This window comes from Amphimedon queenslandica, unplaced genomic scaffold, assembly GCF_000090795.2.
Source record: "Amphimedon queenslandica unplaced genomic scaffold, v1.1 AMPQUscaffold_13407, whole genome shotgun sequence".
Lineage (NCBI taxonomy): Eukaryota > Metazoa > Porifera > Demospongiae > Haplosclerida > Niphatidae > Amphimedon > Amphimedon queenslandica.
In genome coordinates, this window is record NW_003546357.1 from 78,644 (window position 1) to 95,281 (window position 16,638).

General features: G+C 36.1%; 1 protein-coding gene across 2 annotated transcripts in view; it reads left to right on the forward strand.

The window, feature by feature from the left end:
• Positions 1-281: 281 nt before the first annotated feature.
• Positions 282-16,638, forward strand: part of LOC109581992 (uncharacterized) — an 18,941-nt gene continuing 2,584 nt past the window's right edge. The window contains exons 1-8 of one of the 2 annotated variants that reach the window (XM_019996524.1): positions 282-423; positions 474-677; positions 12,674-13,059; positions 13,139-13,422; positions 13,511-13,625; positions 13,824-13,989; positions 14,414-14,583; positions 15,711-15,762. In XM_019996524.1, the coding sequence (XP_019852083.1) occupies positions 348-423; positions 474-677; positions 12,674-13,059; positions 13,139-13,422; positions 13,511-13,625; positions 13,824-13,989; positions 14,414-14,583; positions 15,711-15,749 (1,440 nt within the window). In that variant the 5' untranslated portion in view covers positions 282-347 and the 3' untranslated portion in view covers positions 15,750-15,762. The remainder of the gene's footprint in view (positions 424-473; positions 678-12,673; positions 13,060-13,138; positions 13,423-13,510; positions 13,626-13,823; positions 13,990-14,413; positions 14,584-15,710; positions 15,763-16,638) is intronic. The other variant, XM_019996525.1, reaches the window with a different exon arrangement.

The window sequence follows — 16,638 nt, forward strand, 5'->3', positions numbered from 1 at the left end:
CCTTCAATAAGTTTAAAGTAATGATAATGATTGGACAATTATACCTGCAGTGTAGGCATGTGTTTCAATGGTGATGCAACCCTACAGGGGCTTGTTTGAATTCACTTTATACTTTCAAACCAGCAACCCTACAGAGGGTTGTTTTAATTCATTTTATAGGTTCAAATCCAAGGCTCAACCCTACACTAAATAATTAAAAAAATTTTTTTGTTCTAGTTTCAATAGGTCATACAATATTATTATGACGTTATTATGCGTGCGCATTGGGTGCACCCGGTACCCGAACATGAGGTGGGCGTGTCATGAAACCTTTTCCATCCAGCTTTTAATTCCTTAATCTTGGTAGGATGCCTATCCCGACTCGACCTTTCCGCTGCCTATGGTGGAGATCTAGGAAAGAAAATAAACCTAAATTTCAAAAAGGTAACCCAAAAATGCTTAGCTGCAGATGAGATTGTCACCTTCCCACTTAGATTGGTTACATTATCTAAAGAGGCGTGTTGAGGTTGCCCAGTTTATTTTCAGCCCTTTCTCACTTGCATTTCTTCATAATTTCTCCAGTGATTGGCATGTTGATGAAGAGTTAGTGGCTGCTGCTACAGCCTCTGTGCAAGCACAGGAAAGGTTCTCCTATTTATTGAGATCTAGAGCAGCAAAGAAACCTGCAGCTCAAAAAAGTAAGCCAATTCTTTATATTATACGAAGTGAGTAGAGCGCTGGCAGCCGGTTGCTACAACCAGTGCCTCTGGGACCGGCAACCAGTTTGGAAAGGATAGTAGCTTGAGAACCGGGAGCCGGCCCCTTATGGCAGTCTTTAGTAAACTGGCGACCATCTTAGCAAGTGAAAAAGTGACTAGTTGGCTTTTCCAAGATCTACTGAAGGTTGGACTTCCAATGAGTATGACTGCAAAAACTAAACTCGTGTATGACTAGTCACACTAGTGCCCCACCCTTAGTAATTATTTTTCATCTGTAATAACCAGCGATTTATAATAAAAATGATAATGGACTTAGTGGCCGATGATTATCATGGCAATTGCGGCAAAACCAATGCTTTGATTTCGGTCCTCGCTTCAATCCAACACACCTCATGTGATACCACAATAAACAATGGTCACAAACAATGGATGGTTCGTCATGCAAATCATGAAAACAGCATTTGCAGATAAATACAATATTTTCTTTCTTTTGACGAAGGACATCCATTAGCAAAAGCCAGGCTTCATTGGTAAAATGCTTCCTACAAAGATGAACTTCATAATTTTCATCTACTATGCCATCTGGTAAGTTTTCAGGACGAACTTATACATTCTCTTCTTCAGTAGTTGATTGTCCTGGGTTTTCCAGGGCAGCTTTAGCAATTTTTCATCAACAAACGATTGCAACATGACTAAAAAATTATGAATCACTTATGCCAGTAAGATTCATTTGTATGATCAATACCTTTCTCTTTTATAGACATGTGTACATGTGTAATTTCAGGAAGGGTAAAATTTTAGGACATGAACTGTTACTTTTCTTTGGTAGTCCAACAACAGTTATTTCATGGCCTTTGGGACGGCCACGCTTTCTCATAATAGGTGGCATAGTAGTGTCTGTAATTTAGTGTGTTATAAATTGTTAGCTAACTACCTTTTAACTTGAGGACACTTTGTGTATTGTCATGAGAAAGTGGTTGTGAAAGTGAGGGAGGAATTGAATAGAATTGTGAAAGTGTTGGAGGATTTGAGGGGAGTGTCATAACAAAATCTGTCCCACCCAAAAACAGTCCTACCGGATAAAAAAATGCTGATGAGAATTATCCTAGGATAAAAATTGTTGTAATTATTTTGTCCTAGGACAAATAATTGTTGGACTAATTTTGTCCTACTAAGAATTTTTTTGTCCTAGGACAAAGATTGTTAAATTATTTTGTCCCAGAATAAAATATTGTTGAATTATTTTGTCCTAGGATAAAATGTACCGTATGTTCTCGATCTAACACCCTCCTTAAATAAGCGCCCATCTTGAATAAATGCTTATAGGTAGAAGTGCTTGTAAGGCAATAAACGCCCATGTTTTAAATAGTAGCCCATCCTCTAAATAATACCTGTGAGCGTTATTTACATGTAGAAATCAAGAAATGAGCACATTGCAACACGTGTTGATCCAGTGACTTAGACTACTTACCTTGAGAGAGTAGCTGTTTTTCTGATGGCAGAAAGAGAGAAACGCAACTCATATGATATTAAATTCAAGCTCAAAGCTGTTGAAGTTGCCGTCTATTGCTATTACATCAAGAGAATTTGGAGTTGATAGGAAGAGAATTCGTGAGTGGACGAAGCAAGAAAATGCGCTAACTAAGATGAAGAAGGAAGGAAAGAGTAAAAGTACACATCTGAAAGGAGTGGGAAGGAGACCTCTTGATGAAGATATGGAAGAAAGTCCCTTTGACTGGATCATTGATTTGTGGCAGCGTAATCTTCGTGTACAGTACAAGCCAATAAAAACTTCGCGTTCCGTTTACGTTGAACGGCCGTTGGGCGTTTCAACGCTATATAAAAAACGTTTACTTCCGTTTATGGTCCGTTTTTCCATGGAGCACGTTTTTACGTTGGCTCAATGTTTTGTCCTTGCCTCCTTGGTTTTCTCGAGTTTTCTTTACTCCACAGATACTACTATGCTCGTTCTCGACTGCCGCTCTGGAGATACTACTGTCATATCAGTTCAGTATGGACCTCAACTCAAAGAGACGCTGTGTGAGTCGAGGTGTGAAGTACTCGTCTCGTCTGAGGACGGGCCACCAGGCTCGGTGTAGTCTCAATTTATTGTGTGATAAGCATTAGTTATCAGTATCATTACTATATTTTTATCATTATTCTACTCTTACTTTCAAAAACTTGTATTATATATTTTTTATTTTATAAAAGATTCAAGCGTCATGCATTTTGATCTTGGTACTAGCAGGTCTATAATTACATGATTTTATTTTATAAATGATAATAATATAATAGCTGCTTCTTTGCTTGACAGAGCACTCTTTCTTGTGACTACTTCTTGTTGTCCTATTGAATCATACAACATAAGAATACGGTGGGTGAATTATATAAAATGCATGTCGCTACGTTTATGACTTACCTGTCTGGTTTTATCATCAACCATGGCTCATAGTCGTTTTGTAAGTGTATCTAAGAAAGCCTGACTCCTGAAGAAACTGTCAGAAAAGAGAAAAGTCGAGCAACGCTTGGAGCGTTGTTCATGAAAATAAAAACGGTAGTGCCCAGACCCAACGGACCATGAACGGAACAACCACAATAAAAACGGAAACGGCGCTACCGTTTAATCGCCGTTCAACGTAAACGGAACGCGAAGTTTTTATTGTCTTCTACTGTATCGTGTGATGATTTTGCGTCAGGCGAGAGTCTTGTCAACTAATGACTCTTTCAAAGGCATCATTGGTTGGCTGAATCTTTTTCTATAAAGGAAAGGTCTTTATCTTCGCAGAAAAACTACTGTTTGCCAGAATCCTCCAGAAGCCTGTGTTAGAAAATTGGTTGATTTCATAATGCATTTGAGGAGGCTGCACAAAACTATTAATTACTGTTATAATACTAATGATGATATGAACTTGACAATAGGAAGAACCTGTAGCAATAGCTACAGGATTGCTGGGTAGATAGAGCTTCTTGAACAAGGATTGACATCAAGACTATAGTATTCATTTCACTTGTCATCAGTATAGTAGATATTCCTTCACCATATGTATTCAATTCAATCAGTGCTGTCCCTCATAAATGCTGTAAAATCATAACAATAACAACAATAATAAAGAAATTTATTGTTTGTGTAAAATCAAAAGTATCACAATTGTAACTGAAGAAATATTATAAATACATGTATTATAAAAAAATCAACACAAACAAGGACATAAAAAATTAAAAAAAAACAAGATTGAGTAGGATTCCGAACGACCAACACAAATATGAAATGAAAATCCTACTCTCGTGATGCAAATTCTAACTTTACATTGCAAGGTGATCCATAAGTTTTAAATAATAACATCAAAAGTACAATGTAGAGTAGAATTTGCGTCACGAGAGTAGGATTTTCATTTTGTATTTTCGTTGGTTGTTCAGAATCCTACTAAATCTTGTTTTTTTTAAATTTTTTATGTTCTTGTAGAGTAAAAGGAATTATGCAGTAATTTTATTTACATTGGCAAGTTTTTTGTTCCTGTATTTTCTGCTTTTTACTAGCAGGAGAGCCAGTTTCAACACACTTAGCTTGCAATTGTCCAGGTTCAAATGGTCGCTTCCTTACTCCTACCAGTGTAGTTGTTACTTCATGATTTCCATTACAATCATCTGTCAAAATATCACTGCATGAAAAAAATTCCATGTCATGATTTTACACTGCAATTGAAGGGTAACTCAACCCAAAATTTTTTTCGCAGAAATAAGTTGGTAATAAAGAAAAAATCATAGACAAAATAAGTAAAATTATCAAAAAGTACTGTTTCCATACTAAGTCTTGGGTCAAAAGCTGCAATATCTTGCCTTGCAGCCATTTTGTCAAAATCACTTCCGGTTGTGGGCGTGGTCAAGCAATGACGTAGATGGAGGATCATTAGCAAGTTTCTGCATTGAAATATTAGCAACTTCAAGGCTGGATATCTAAGCAATGCGTGCAAGAAAGCAATTTTAATGAAGTGGACCATATATACATGTAGAACTAATCTAAAGCTTACTACAAGCATTAATGCTGGTAAAAAAATCAATATATTTGTAAAAAAATTAATTTGACAAATTTAAATTTTGACTGTATATACTAGCTCTATTTAGCTCTTATTACTTGAAAAATACCTCTTAGCTGCTTTCTTGCATGCATAGCTTAGATATCCAGCCTTGAAGTCGTTAATATTTCAATGCAGAAACTTGCTAATATTTCCCATCTGCGTCATCGTGTGACCGCCCACAACCGGAAGTGATTTTGACAAATGGCTGCAAGGTAAGAAATTGCAACTTTAGACCCAAGATTTAGTATGAAAACAGTACTTTTTGATAATTTTAGCCATTTTTCCTATGATTTTTTTTTATTACCGACTTATTTCTGCAAAAAAAAAATTTGGATTGAGTTAGGTAACTCTACTTACAGTCATCAGCTGGTACATTACATATAGATGCATAATCTTGTGTTATCTCAGTATCATCACAGGTTAATTCCCACAAAATATTATATGGTGGCTGAAGCACCTAATACATTCACAAACTATTAGAATGTTAAATAATTATAGTTACCTCTGGTGGAAAAACTGACGACAAAGGCTGCACTGAATCTACACATTATAAAATAGCCACCTTTTTCATAATCTGGCGTCTCATTATTAGTTGCATGCTCTTGTGATTGGTTTTGTACAAGTGATTCAGTACTAGTGTTGTTAGACGGTGAAGATTTTGGTATTGATTGTATTGAATAATTTGACTGAGGTGGTAAGGATGACAAAGATGGGGATGATTTAGATGAATTTAAAGGTGTAAAAGAGTGTGGTTCAGATTTATGCATAATTGGTGGTGGTAGAGGTGATGGTGTAATCCATGATTCATTGTGACTGAAATCTTTAGAGGCACTTGATTCACTTACATGTATATATGAAGAATCCTCTGAAAGTGACTGACTTGTAGCAGGAGAAGTAGGTGGTGTCTTGAACTGCTTTAGATGAGCTCCGTGTATTCGTTTAATGACTGCATTTGATGCTACATCCTTCAGAGAATAGAAACCTTTACCCACATCATTTATTACATGATAAGGACCAAGCCATTTGTATCTCATTGCTCCACCTTTCCTCTTCTTTCTCCTAAAATCTTTTTTTAATTACTTTCATACCAACTTGGAATCTTGGTGCCTTGACATGCTTAAGATTTTACTGCTCTTTTTGTCTTTCTTGAGCAACTGCAACATTATTCCTAGTTGTTTGCAGTAATTCCTTTCTAGTGGCTGTGAGCTTTGACATTGTATCCTATAAAGTGTATGCAAGTATAAAAAGTATTATTGTAGTGTCAGTGTCAGTGTTTGTTGTCTCATATACATGTAGAAACTGTTCTCCCTCAGCGTCTTCAAAATCCAAATTTATGGCGAGGTTAGCTTTACGTCCAAACATAACTTCAAAAGTGGTGTTAAGTGTTGACTCATGTTTTGCTGTATTATATGCAAATACACAGGTTGGCAAATACTCATCACACTGATCCTTCTTTCCTGCAGTAAATTTAACTGTCATTGCCTTTAGAGTCTGATTCCAGTGCTTGTCAAGGCCATTAGCCTGACAAAAACAAATGAAATTAATATAGCAAAAAAGCAGATACATTACTTGTGGGTGACATGGTGTAATGTAGTGTCGCTTTATCTGTAGGAATCTTGTTATTTTTTTCTCTAAGTCACTCTTAAACTCTCCTCCCTGATCACTCGTAAGTAGCTTGGGTAAGCCCATCCGCATGAATACCTACACGAAAAGGCAAAGTAATGATACTGAATAAAAATATAAATGCACATGTATTTGAATAATAATCATACTTATAACCTGATGCAATGATGAAACGACATTAATGGCAGACTTTGATGGTAATGATATAGCTTCAACCCTTTTGGTAAAATAATCTGAAAGTTTTAAATAAATCTGTTGCCACGTCTGCTGATCGGATGAATTGGACCAACAAAGTCTATTGCAACATGATATCATGGAGAATGGATAGGCACTGGATGAAGCTCTGTCACTGTCACTATTGATGGTTTGTTCATTCTTTGGCACTCATTACAAGTTGATACCTAAAACAAATCTGTCTTGTAAATATACATGCATGGATACATGCCACCTTTACCATCTCTTTCACACCCTCCCAAATCCCCTTCCACATAAACCTCTCACAAATCCTGGATACTGTTTTCCGTACTCCTAAATGACCAGATGTTGCATCTAAATGGCAAGATTTGACTATTTCCTTCTGGTCTGATCTGCTCTTAATATATTTATTTAACCATCTACACAATAACAATCATAACTTTACGAGGAACAAAATAGACACAATGATATAGCAAACACTATACCACATGATCAATACCATGCACATGACTTACAAAAATGATAACATTAAAGCAAACAACACTATAATAACAATAAGACGGATAAAACAACAATCAAAATGGTAGAATACTGTTGGACATACTGGTTTAGTATTCCCAGGATTGTAGTAAAACGCATCGCTTTTCAAAACAAATTTCTTAGCCTTTGCCCTAATCTGCCTCTTCCTGTTATTCGAAATTCCATCGTTAAACTTCTTTTCTGCCAAATATAACACAGCTTTTTCCAAAAGTCCTTCTTCACCCTCAGTAGCCATCTTGATACACAAAACGTGGCACCATCTGAAGAAACGTGCTCTTTTCTCACCTTCCATAGTAGGACAACTTTCATCTACCATGGACTCGTTTTATCTGGCCGTAATTTATCCTAGGACAAAATTTGCCCCTGACAGAAAAATTTGTGACAGGAGACTTGAGAGCTGTGTAAGTGGGAGAGGTCATGCGGGGAGTTTCAAAAGTGAGGGAGAAGATGGTGTTTCATTCAATGCATGCTGTACACCATCTGAAGAGTTCTCTTCATTTTGACTTTCAATTTCAACTTCAATTTCCTGTTGTATCTGTAATGGAGGTACTTTAACTGCTACATCTAATACGTCATCTTCATCATCATCATCATCATCATTCGACAGTATGCCTGCATAAAGTATGAGATATAGTCGGTTTCAGTTGAGTTGGACCACAGACTCACCTTTATAACTTCTCTATTATTTATGCTAGCAACTTAAAACTTGGTATAGTTGCAAAACGGGTTCTTCCGAAAATCTGTACCAATTTTGGAGTCTCTAGGTACTCTGGAAGGTTCTCAAAAGGTTCTTCCGATCAACATGAAAGGGAGCCACCATGATGTTTCATGACGTGAAGCTTTGTGAATATCATTTACATCTCATTAATTATGTCAATAATCATGTTTTTATTATTGGACTCGCCACGCTTGCGTAGGCGGGTACTAAGCAGTTGGGTTGTCATTCTGTCATTCTGTCCACACAGTTTAATTGATTTGTAAAAAGATTATCTTTTTGTCTGAGCAGTCTAGAGCTCTATTTCTTCTTCTAGCAACAGCTAAAGTTGCTTTCTTTCATCTAGTTATGCTCTTGTAGCATCCCGTGGCACCAAAAGCTGTGAACTGTTAAACCAGGGGACCTCTCTCCAGGTGAGAGCTCATGTTTCACTCTACAGGGCTGAGATTTGCTTCAGAGGTAGAAAACCCCATCTAACTACCAGGCTTGGGGCGAAGTACTTTTAAAAGTATTTAAGTACATTACAAATACCTGTTAGATTTTAAAAATGAGTACGAGTACAAATCCCTCATTTTTACAATTGTATTCAGTATGAGTACGAGTACTCTATTGCAATACTTAAGTACTACTTAAGCACTTGACCATACCCAACTAATTAATAAGTTAGTTTTAAAATTAATAAATTAAATCAGATGGTTATTACATCTTATAAACTTTTCAAATCCAAAGTGACCAATGTCATAGTATGGGACCCACAGGAGGTAAATATATGTGGTTTACACTAGCTAGTATTTTATTATGTCAACACATTACCATTGCATTGATAAATGTGCTTCAATGTACTTTTAAGCACTAAAAACATACTAGTATTTAAGTACAGTACGAGTATTTGTAATTTTTGTTCAAAAGTACTTGAGTAAATACCGAGTACTTTCAAACTTGTGCTTAAGCATGCTTAAGTACAAGTACCAAAGTACTTGCCCCAAGCCTGCTAACTACAAACAAAAAGAACGATTTTGTCCTAACTTCGTTGTTTGTGAGTTACAGTTGCTTAAAGTTTGTGATTTAGCCTCTTTGAGAATTTTTCAGGCGGCACTGGGGAAAGCAGGAGCAACCAAACTCTCTCAGTTTCTTTTAAATATCTAGAAAAATTTTCTGTGCCAACTCTTTCTTGGAATGCTAAAATAAATTAGATGCTAAAATAAATTTCAGCTTTTCTTTATTCTCCTACCCATGTGCCATGATTTAGTTAGTTGTTGACCACACCCATAGCTTATTTTAATTATCATTATAACTATGCAGTCAATAATAATAATTTTTTTCAAATTGCTTAAAATATCACAGTACAAGTAATACATATCACTCAGGTGAATCCCAGCAGGCGAGTCCATTGCACCATAGTGCTTCATTTAAAAATTAAATAAAGCAAAAGGAGCACTCCAGGCCAAGATATAATTGAACAAGAAGACTTTGCACTCCAGAAAGAAGTCTCACTTAGTCTGCTGTACCTCTCTAAGCCTTCGTTATTTGTCTTCACCATTGCCGCTCAGAAACTCCGTTGAAATTTTGCATCTCTCAATTCTTTCTTCAGGCAATAGCAAGCACAAAGATCCTTCATGTCAATTGCAGGGCTAGCAGCGACCAAAGTAGGGTAATGAACAAGTTACAACAAGAAGAAAGGAGCATGATGAAGTTTTTAGCCATTTTATTTGCGTGTGGTTGGGGCTACACGTGACGTTTTGTTGATGAAAACGTCTGGTCAAACTCAACTGAAACCGACTATAACATACAGTAAGAAATGAATACAAAATCACATTCAAATTGTTGTAAATATTATGAAAGCATGTAAGTACTTAGTCCAGGAAAAATAGATTATCAATGACAATCAAATAGATATAATTGTCACACTATAATTAATTTACTTACAATCTGTCACATCAAATTTTTTCCACAATCCCTTGCTGAAACCAGTTTCTGAAGGACAGCTGTTTGCTTTCTCAAGACAGATCCTGTTTCTTCTGAAGCCAATGATGCTAACTTAATCGTTATCCTTAATGTACGATTAAACTTCTCAAACTATATATGTGATATGAACTGTTATTTACACATACAAAATGCACATTTTACCTGTGACAAAACTCTTTTTAGGAGATGGAAATCGTAACACTGGTAAGTATTATCACACTCTTCCTCAATCCTAAATATTCTCTGGGTCCTTTTTTAATATGCAAGTGACGACCTGTGATCACACAGTGACTCATCAAACAGTTCCAAGGAGCACTTTTCTCTCACAGCTAGTATATGGCGACAAGGCAATAGCATAGATTTCCACCCCATACATTGGCAACTTGATGAAGTGACTGAAAGAGCTCCTTCAGTACTATTTATGGTGAAACAGTTGTCAGTACTCTCTTCAAAAAGTTTCACTTTCACTCTTGAGTTCTAGTTGCCTAGACACATACTTGTATGCATAAGGAATCAGTAGATTCATATACTTTATGCTGCTAGTATCTTTCAATGAGTGAAAAGTAACAGGCACTTTTTGTACAATAAGACTGGATTTATGATCCTATTCTACCCTCAGCACCCTTAAAATCAGGAAAAACTTATCAACAAACTCCTCCAAAGATGAGTATCGTGATATGACATTTCAACTTTGCATTCAATGACTCAAGTCTATTGTTGGTACCATTGAGGAAGTTGCCAGTTGAATACTTCATTCCAAGAGCCCATTGATGTCTAATTCCATGCCAGTGCTCATCAAAATATTCAATAACAAGTGGTGGGCAAGATGCTTTAAACCTTGCATATAAATCATTGTAGCTACTTTCTGATGGGGCGTAAGCTAGTTGTTGAAGTAATTCCAGGCACAAGTTGTGCTGACCTGAACTAATGCCAATTTTATCTGCAGTTATCTCTAGTTTGAAAGTTCGGAATGTGTGGAAAAGGCATATTAAAAGAGTGGCATTTGGAAAACTTATTGCAAGCACATCTCGCTCAAGAATATCCTTGTCTGTCTTGATGACTTGAACTGATTTTCATTCTGCATTGTTCTTCCTAAAAGTGTCCATCATTTTTTCCAAAGATACTTCAGTTTCTTCGAGCCACAGGAAAGCGGCAGCTACTTCACTTATACCGTTACCATCTTCTACCAATATCACATACAAGGGAAATCTAAGTTTCAAGAGCTTATAAGTAGCATCCATGCACAGGAGTTTAGGGTATGCTGAATAAACCTGTTTCATAGACTTGTCTTGAAAGAAAAAACCTTGCAAAACATTACCTGCATTCACAAACACTTCAACAATTGCACCTATAAAAAAAATACACTTGAAAACTGAATAATCATTGTCTATTTATGTAGGCATGCATTATACCATGTTTTTCTGTTAATTGGTGCAAGGCTGATTCCAAATTATTGTGCGTACTTCCTGTCTTTGCTGTACTCATAAGGTTGCTCAAATCAAACTTTGCCAGTAGATGACTGCAAATCATCTTTTACCATTTTCTTTTGGCTTTCAGCTGCAATAAATCTTTGCCTTTCTTTGCCTCTTCCATGGTTAGCTTCCTTTAAGCCCAACATACATGGGGCAACATGTTGAATGCAACATTGAAGCAACATGTTCTATTCAACATGTCGCCTTGTGTATGATAGCAAATTTGTTGCATGTAACATCCAAGCAACATCAAAGTAACATGTTGCTTCAAGTTGAAAAATTTCAACTTCAAGCAACATGTTGCTTCAAAACATCAAAGGTAACTAGGCAACACATAAGGAATGCAATAATAACTTCAGCCTTTTATTCATAATAATAATTATTATAGAAATAGCTAGCAACATGTTTCCCCTTTTGTTCAACAGTGTGCCAAATGTTGAATACAACATGTTGCTTGATGTTGCATTCAACATGTTGCCCCGTGCATGTTGGGCTGATTGTGGCAATTGTCTCAATGATTCCTTTCATAATAAAACCATTTTGAATTTTGCTCATTGAGATAGTCATTGTATATACCTTACTGACTTCATGATTGTGCTTATTACAAAATTGCTAAATGACTAATGAATTGCCATCCTCAGAAGCAGTGATGTTTATCATTGCTCCGCAATCTTTTGAAAAAGTTTTAGTAAACACGATCATAATGGTAACTAACAATAATTATAATAATTATTTATGCAGTACATATAAGTCAATTAGTAGCTGGAATAAATTAATTTCACTAATTATTTTGCAAAACTTAAAAACATGCTAACAATAAAGTAATACTCATGCACATAAGGCTCAGTAACCATCTCAGTCATGTCACTTACTGAGTAAAATGTATTCGTTCGCCCTTAGGGTTAAATTTTCTCCCTCTGAGAATACACCAATAAAATATCTGATAATATGTGATAAAATTTTACAGAGATCTGGTTGTTCTTTTCCTCACAGCTTCTACTGTTCTGCAGTCCCTCATCCAGAATTTAGTTGATGTGGCTCTTTCATACAGCTTGAGTTTGCATTCAACCTCTTGAAACCTTTTGAAAGTTTCTCCAATGTGAAATATAGGCACCTCTGTGTTACTTGAACTTGATTTTGACTCATGGTGTCTCTACTATCACAGGACATGAGCTTGATTGGTTAAATGGGCATGTCTACTAGGGTTGTATATCCGCGCATCTCCAAAAATTGACCGGTTCTTTTTTGGCCATGCTTTGCTGAACCAGTTGCTGGTCCCCAAAGGACCAGTAAATGCAACTGGCTGCCGGAGCTCTAGCCACTTTATATATTATAAATGTACCTCAAAAATTGCTGTTTTTAAATTAATTATTGGATTTTTGTGTTTAGTTGCAGATGATAGTGTCACCATATTAGGCTCACTGCGTGATTTGAAAAGCCGTGTTGAAGGTACTCAGTTTATTTTTAGTCCTTTCTCACTTGATCACAATCAACTCTCTTTGCTCCACCACCTTGTTGTATCTCATACTCCTGATAACTTTGATGATGGAACGAAAGCAAAAATAGCCAAGGAAGTAACTGACATATTTGATGGGCAAGTCAAGAGACTTGTGTATGCTACAATACTTACGTGTCCGTGGTTTTCGGGCTCTCAGTCGAAAAAGTCTGCACAGCCTGAGAATAATGTGCTGTATGTTGTGTTTGTGTCACGAGATGAGCAGTTTTTTACACTAGCTACTGAGCATGAGAAGGAGTTATACGAAACTATCAATGAAGTGAGTTAATGTGCATTGCATAATTTGAAATTTGGAAATTGTGCCCTTTTAATGTTGTAGCCTTTATTTTCCTTTATAGGGTTTTATATTTGCTTGTGATGTCAGGCATTTTTGTGCTCAGCTCCAATGTGGTAATGTCAGGGCAGTTGAAGCTTTATGCTCGCCTCCTGACTCGATCATCTTCAGCTCACCTGAATGGATCAGCCTGGCATCACTTCTTGATCCAGTCTCGCTCTTGACACCTACATTTGTTAAGCATTGTGTAGGAAAGTCTATTGGCACATTGATCAAGAAAAAACCAACCTCTGGTACACTGGAGGTTAGAAATGATGCTTTTGTTAGCAATTTCTGTGATTCTTTTAGGTAACCAACACACATAGATATGATATGTGCTTATGTACATATATATGTTTTGATCCACAGTATTGGTAATTGAGCTTTATTTCTTTAGGCTTCTTTCTTATGCTGAGTCAGCAATAAAGAGAGAGCCAATAAGTAGTTGGTTTGATGTGGGTGTGACTGCGGAAGAAAAAGAAATACTTCAATTGTTGACAAAAGCATTTGAAGTAAGACACCAAATTACCAATTGAATATTGGTTATTATGGAGTGCTATTATTACCTGTTTATTGTGAATTTAAAGCTTAAGTTGTAGCTATTTTTATTTCTTTTTATTTTTTCACATACATGTAGAGTATCTATTGAAAATTCGCTATTACAAACGATCATTGTTTCATTTTGTGTTACACGTTATATTGTTTCACAGGGTTTAGTACACAAGGAGCAATTGCTTGAATGGGTATTGAAAGTGAAAGAAAGAGTAGATAAAGGAATAGAGAAAGTTCCTACTGCCCAGCTTAAATGGACTGCAGAACTTGGAGAATGGATGACTAAAATGAGAATGGAAGGAGCCAAGTTTTTACTACCTCAAGGTCAGTCACATCAAGTGTAATAATAATGGACATTTTCCTCCTTCTATCCCATTTTAGCAACTTCAAAAAATTTATAAAAAATTATTTTGATTGGAATTAGCTGAAACTCTCTACACAACATAACACTATGTATATGTATCAAAAAATTATTAAAATGAAAAATACACATGTGCCTTTACCCAATTTTTGAGCAACTTTTAAATTGTTTTAAAAATTTAGTTTTGATTGGAGTGCGCTAAAACTTTCTACACAGCATAAAAACATGCCATGCATTCAGAAAAAACTAAAGGAATTCAAAATTCTCTCCTATTCATTTTGACTATATACCCTATAGTGTACTATAATCCAAGGACTTATAGTACGGAAAATTTTGTGAATATTTGAAGCTAGATGTATGCCACTACATTGTATTTATTTTATTTAGAGTTGGAATCAAATTTAGATCCTCATCGTGATTTTCTTGATTCTCAATCTTTAACAAGTGTCCACAGTCGTGATGTGATTGTGATTGCTAAGACAGGGAGCCACATGTATAATCTGGCTATGCCTACTTCTGATACTGATTATATAGTAGTGTACAGGAAACCAACACATGTGAGTGTCTGTGCTATTATGGCATCAAATATTAACTAGTACTAATAATGATTAATATTATTATTGCACGTATTGTACTTACATGTAGAGTAGAAGTCATAAAAAAGTTCAGGTTTTTTTCTGTAGAGCGATGGTGCAACGAAACTGTTGGTACCGTTTCAGTGTTTGTATTGTTTTTACAAAACTTCAACAAAATGCTAGCAAATCCTTTAGGGCATGGGCACTTATAGTAGTGGGTGTGGTCTGTAAAATCATTTAATTTGTGTATATTTTTGGCGTAGGTTAATTTGTACCACTATATAATTATGGCAAAGGAAAACTTATAGTTTGTGTCCGTTTTGTTATTTTATACAAATAATAGTAATGCTTTGACTTAGAATGAGTTATTGCTGTCAATCTGTGATGATCTTTTACTCCTACAAGCATCTGAGATGTCATCAGAGCATACTATCTATGGTCGGAGGGAAATTTTTTGTTGGCCTATGGATTAAAAGAAAAGTTTTGTCTATACAAGATACCTTACGTTTGTCTTTGGTTTTCTGAACCACAGATTGAAGAAAAATGGCTTGAGAGGACTCTCAGAGACAGCCAGAGCAGTTTGTTTCCAACCAGTTAGCCACTTTGGAGGGGCCTCCACCCACTTGCAATTTGCTGTCTAGCCGTATAAACGGTAATAAAACAGAAATTTTATGTTTTTAAATGGAATGATAATGCACCACTTAGTACTGTACAAAGGTACAAAACGGATCATTTCGTATTCATTTTGTTTATATAAAACATGAACTTTTTTGTGACTTTTACTACATGTACAGTACTGCTCAGCTATAACTTTACTTTTACACGTGTGATCTCCAGCACGAGGCACAGGTGGTGGTCGCGAAAAATCACTATGCACATACACACTACAATAGACTCGTGCACCACAGAACGTGATAAGATACATGATAAATACACGATACACGTGCTACGTGTGTACCTTGCACTAGTGTGCATTGAGTGTATGGAGAAGCTGCACTAGTGTCATGCACACGATAAGTAAAGTTATAGCTGAGCGGTACTGCACATATACATTTTAACTGTGCAAAATTAATTGTACATTTAAATCTGTACGATTTGATTCACTGTAGGTGCATGTATTTAGAGTTGCTTCCTTCAGGCTTGCTTAGCGTTGATTGAAGGGTAAGCTCGGCGTGTTTTTTTGGATATTTATTTTATTGGCTTAACATGATTGGCTGACCATAAAATGATGTGTCCAAACTCACATTGTCTAAAGAATTTATTTACTGAGATATGAGCCTTCAAAAATACTCATTTTTTCTTCCTGCCATGTTACTTCCTGTCAGTGGTTGCCGCTAAACGTGACATAACTAGAGGTGGAGATTGGAATAAATTCATTCCTTTATAGGGAAAAAAATCCTTTATTCTCATGCCTAATAATGTATTTAACAATTGGGATCATTAGCTATCATTATTCTAAGCATGCAACTGCAAAAAAATTTCATAATACCATGAGTTGGCAAATCCTCTTCTTTGCTATTTTGAGTCTTTATCTTATATTTGCATACTGATAAAATGAAGCACAGCCTGCTGGAATTCACCTGAGTGTAGAGATGGGCGATATACCGGTAATACGGTATTATCGTGATTAATGATGCTTTTTTATTATCATACCGTTTAATTTTTATGCAGCAATTTTATTGAAATTTGTGGTTATTGTGATATTTGTTTGCTCACGTGATCACTTATCACCGCGTGGACTTGTTAATTTGTAAAAAATGGCTGCCGATTTTGTTGTCTTGTTTCAGCTCTCTGGGCCCAGTCCTAGTTCTACCATCTTTAATATTATAAAGAAGAAGAACACAAAAAGCCCAGTTTGGGCTCATTTTGGACTGCGAGCAGATGAAGCCAATTGAGTGACAAAGGACGATATGGAGAGACCCGTTTGTCGCGAGTGCCACAAGGTTGTTCCAGCGAAAGGTGGAAATACTTCTATCTTATTTTCTCACTTAAGAGAGCACCATCCTACCTTGTTTGCTGGTTTGACTCCTACTGCAG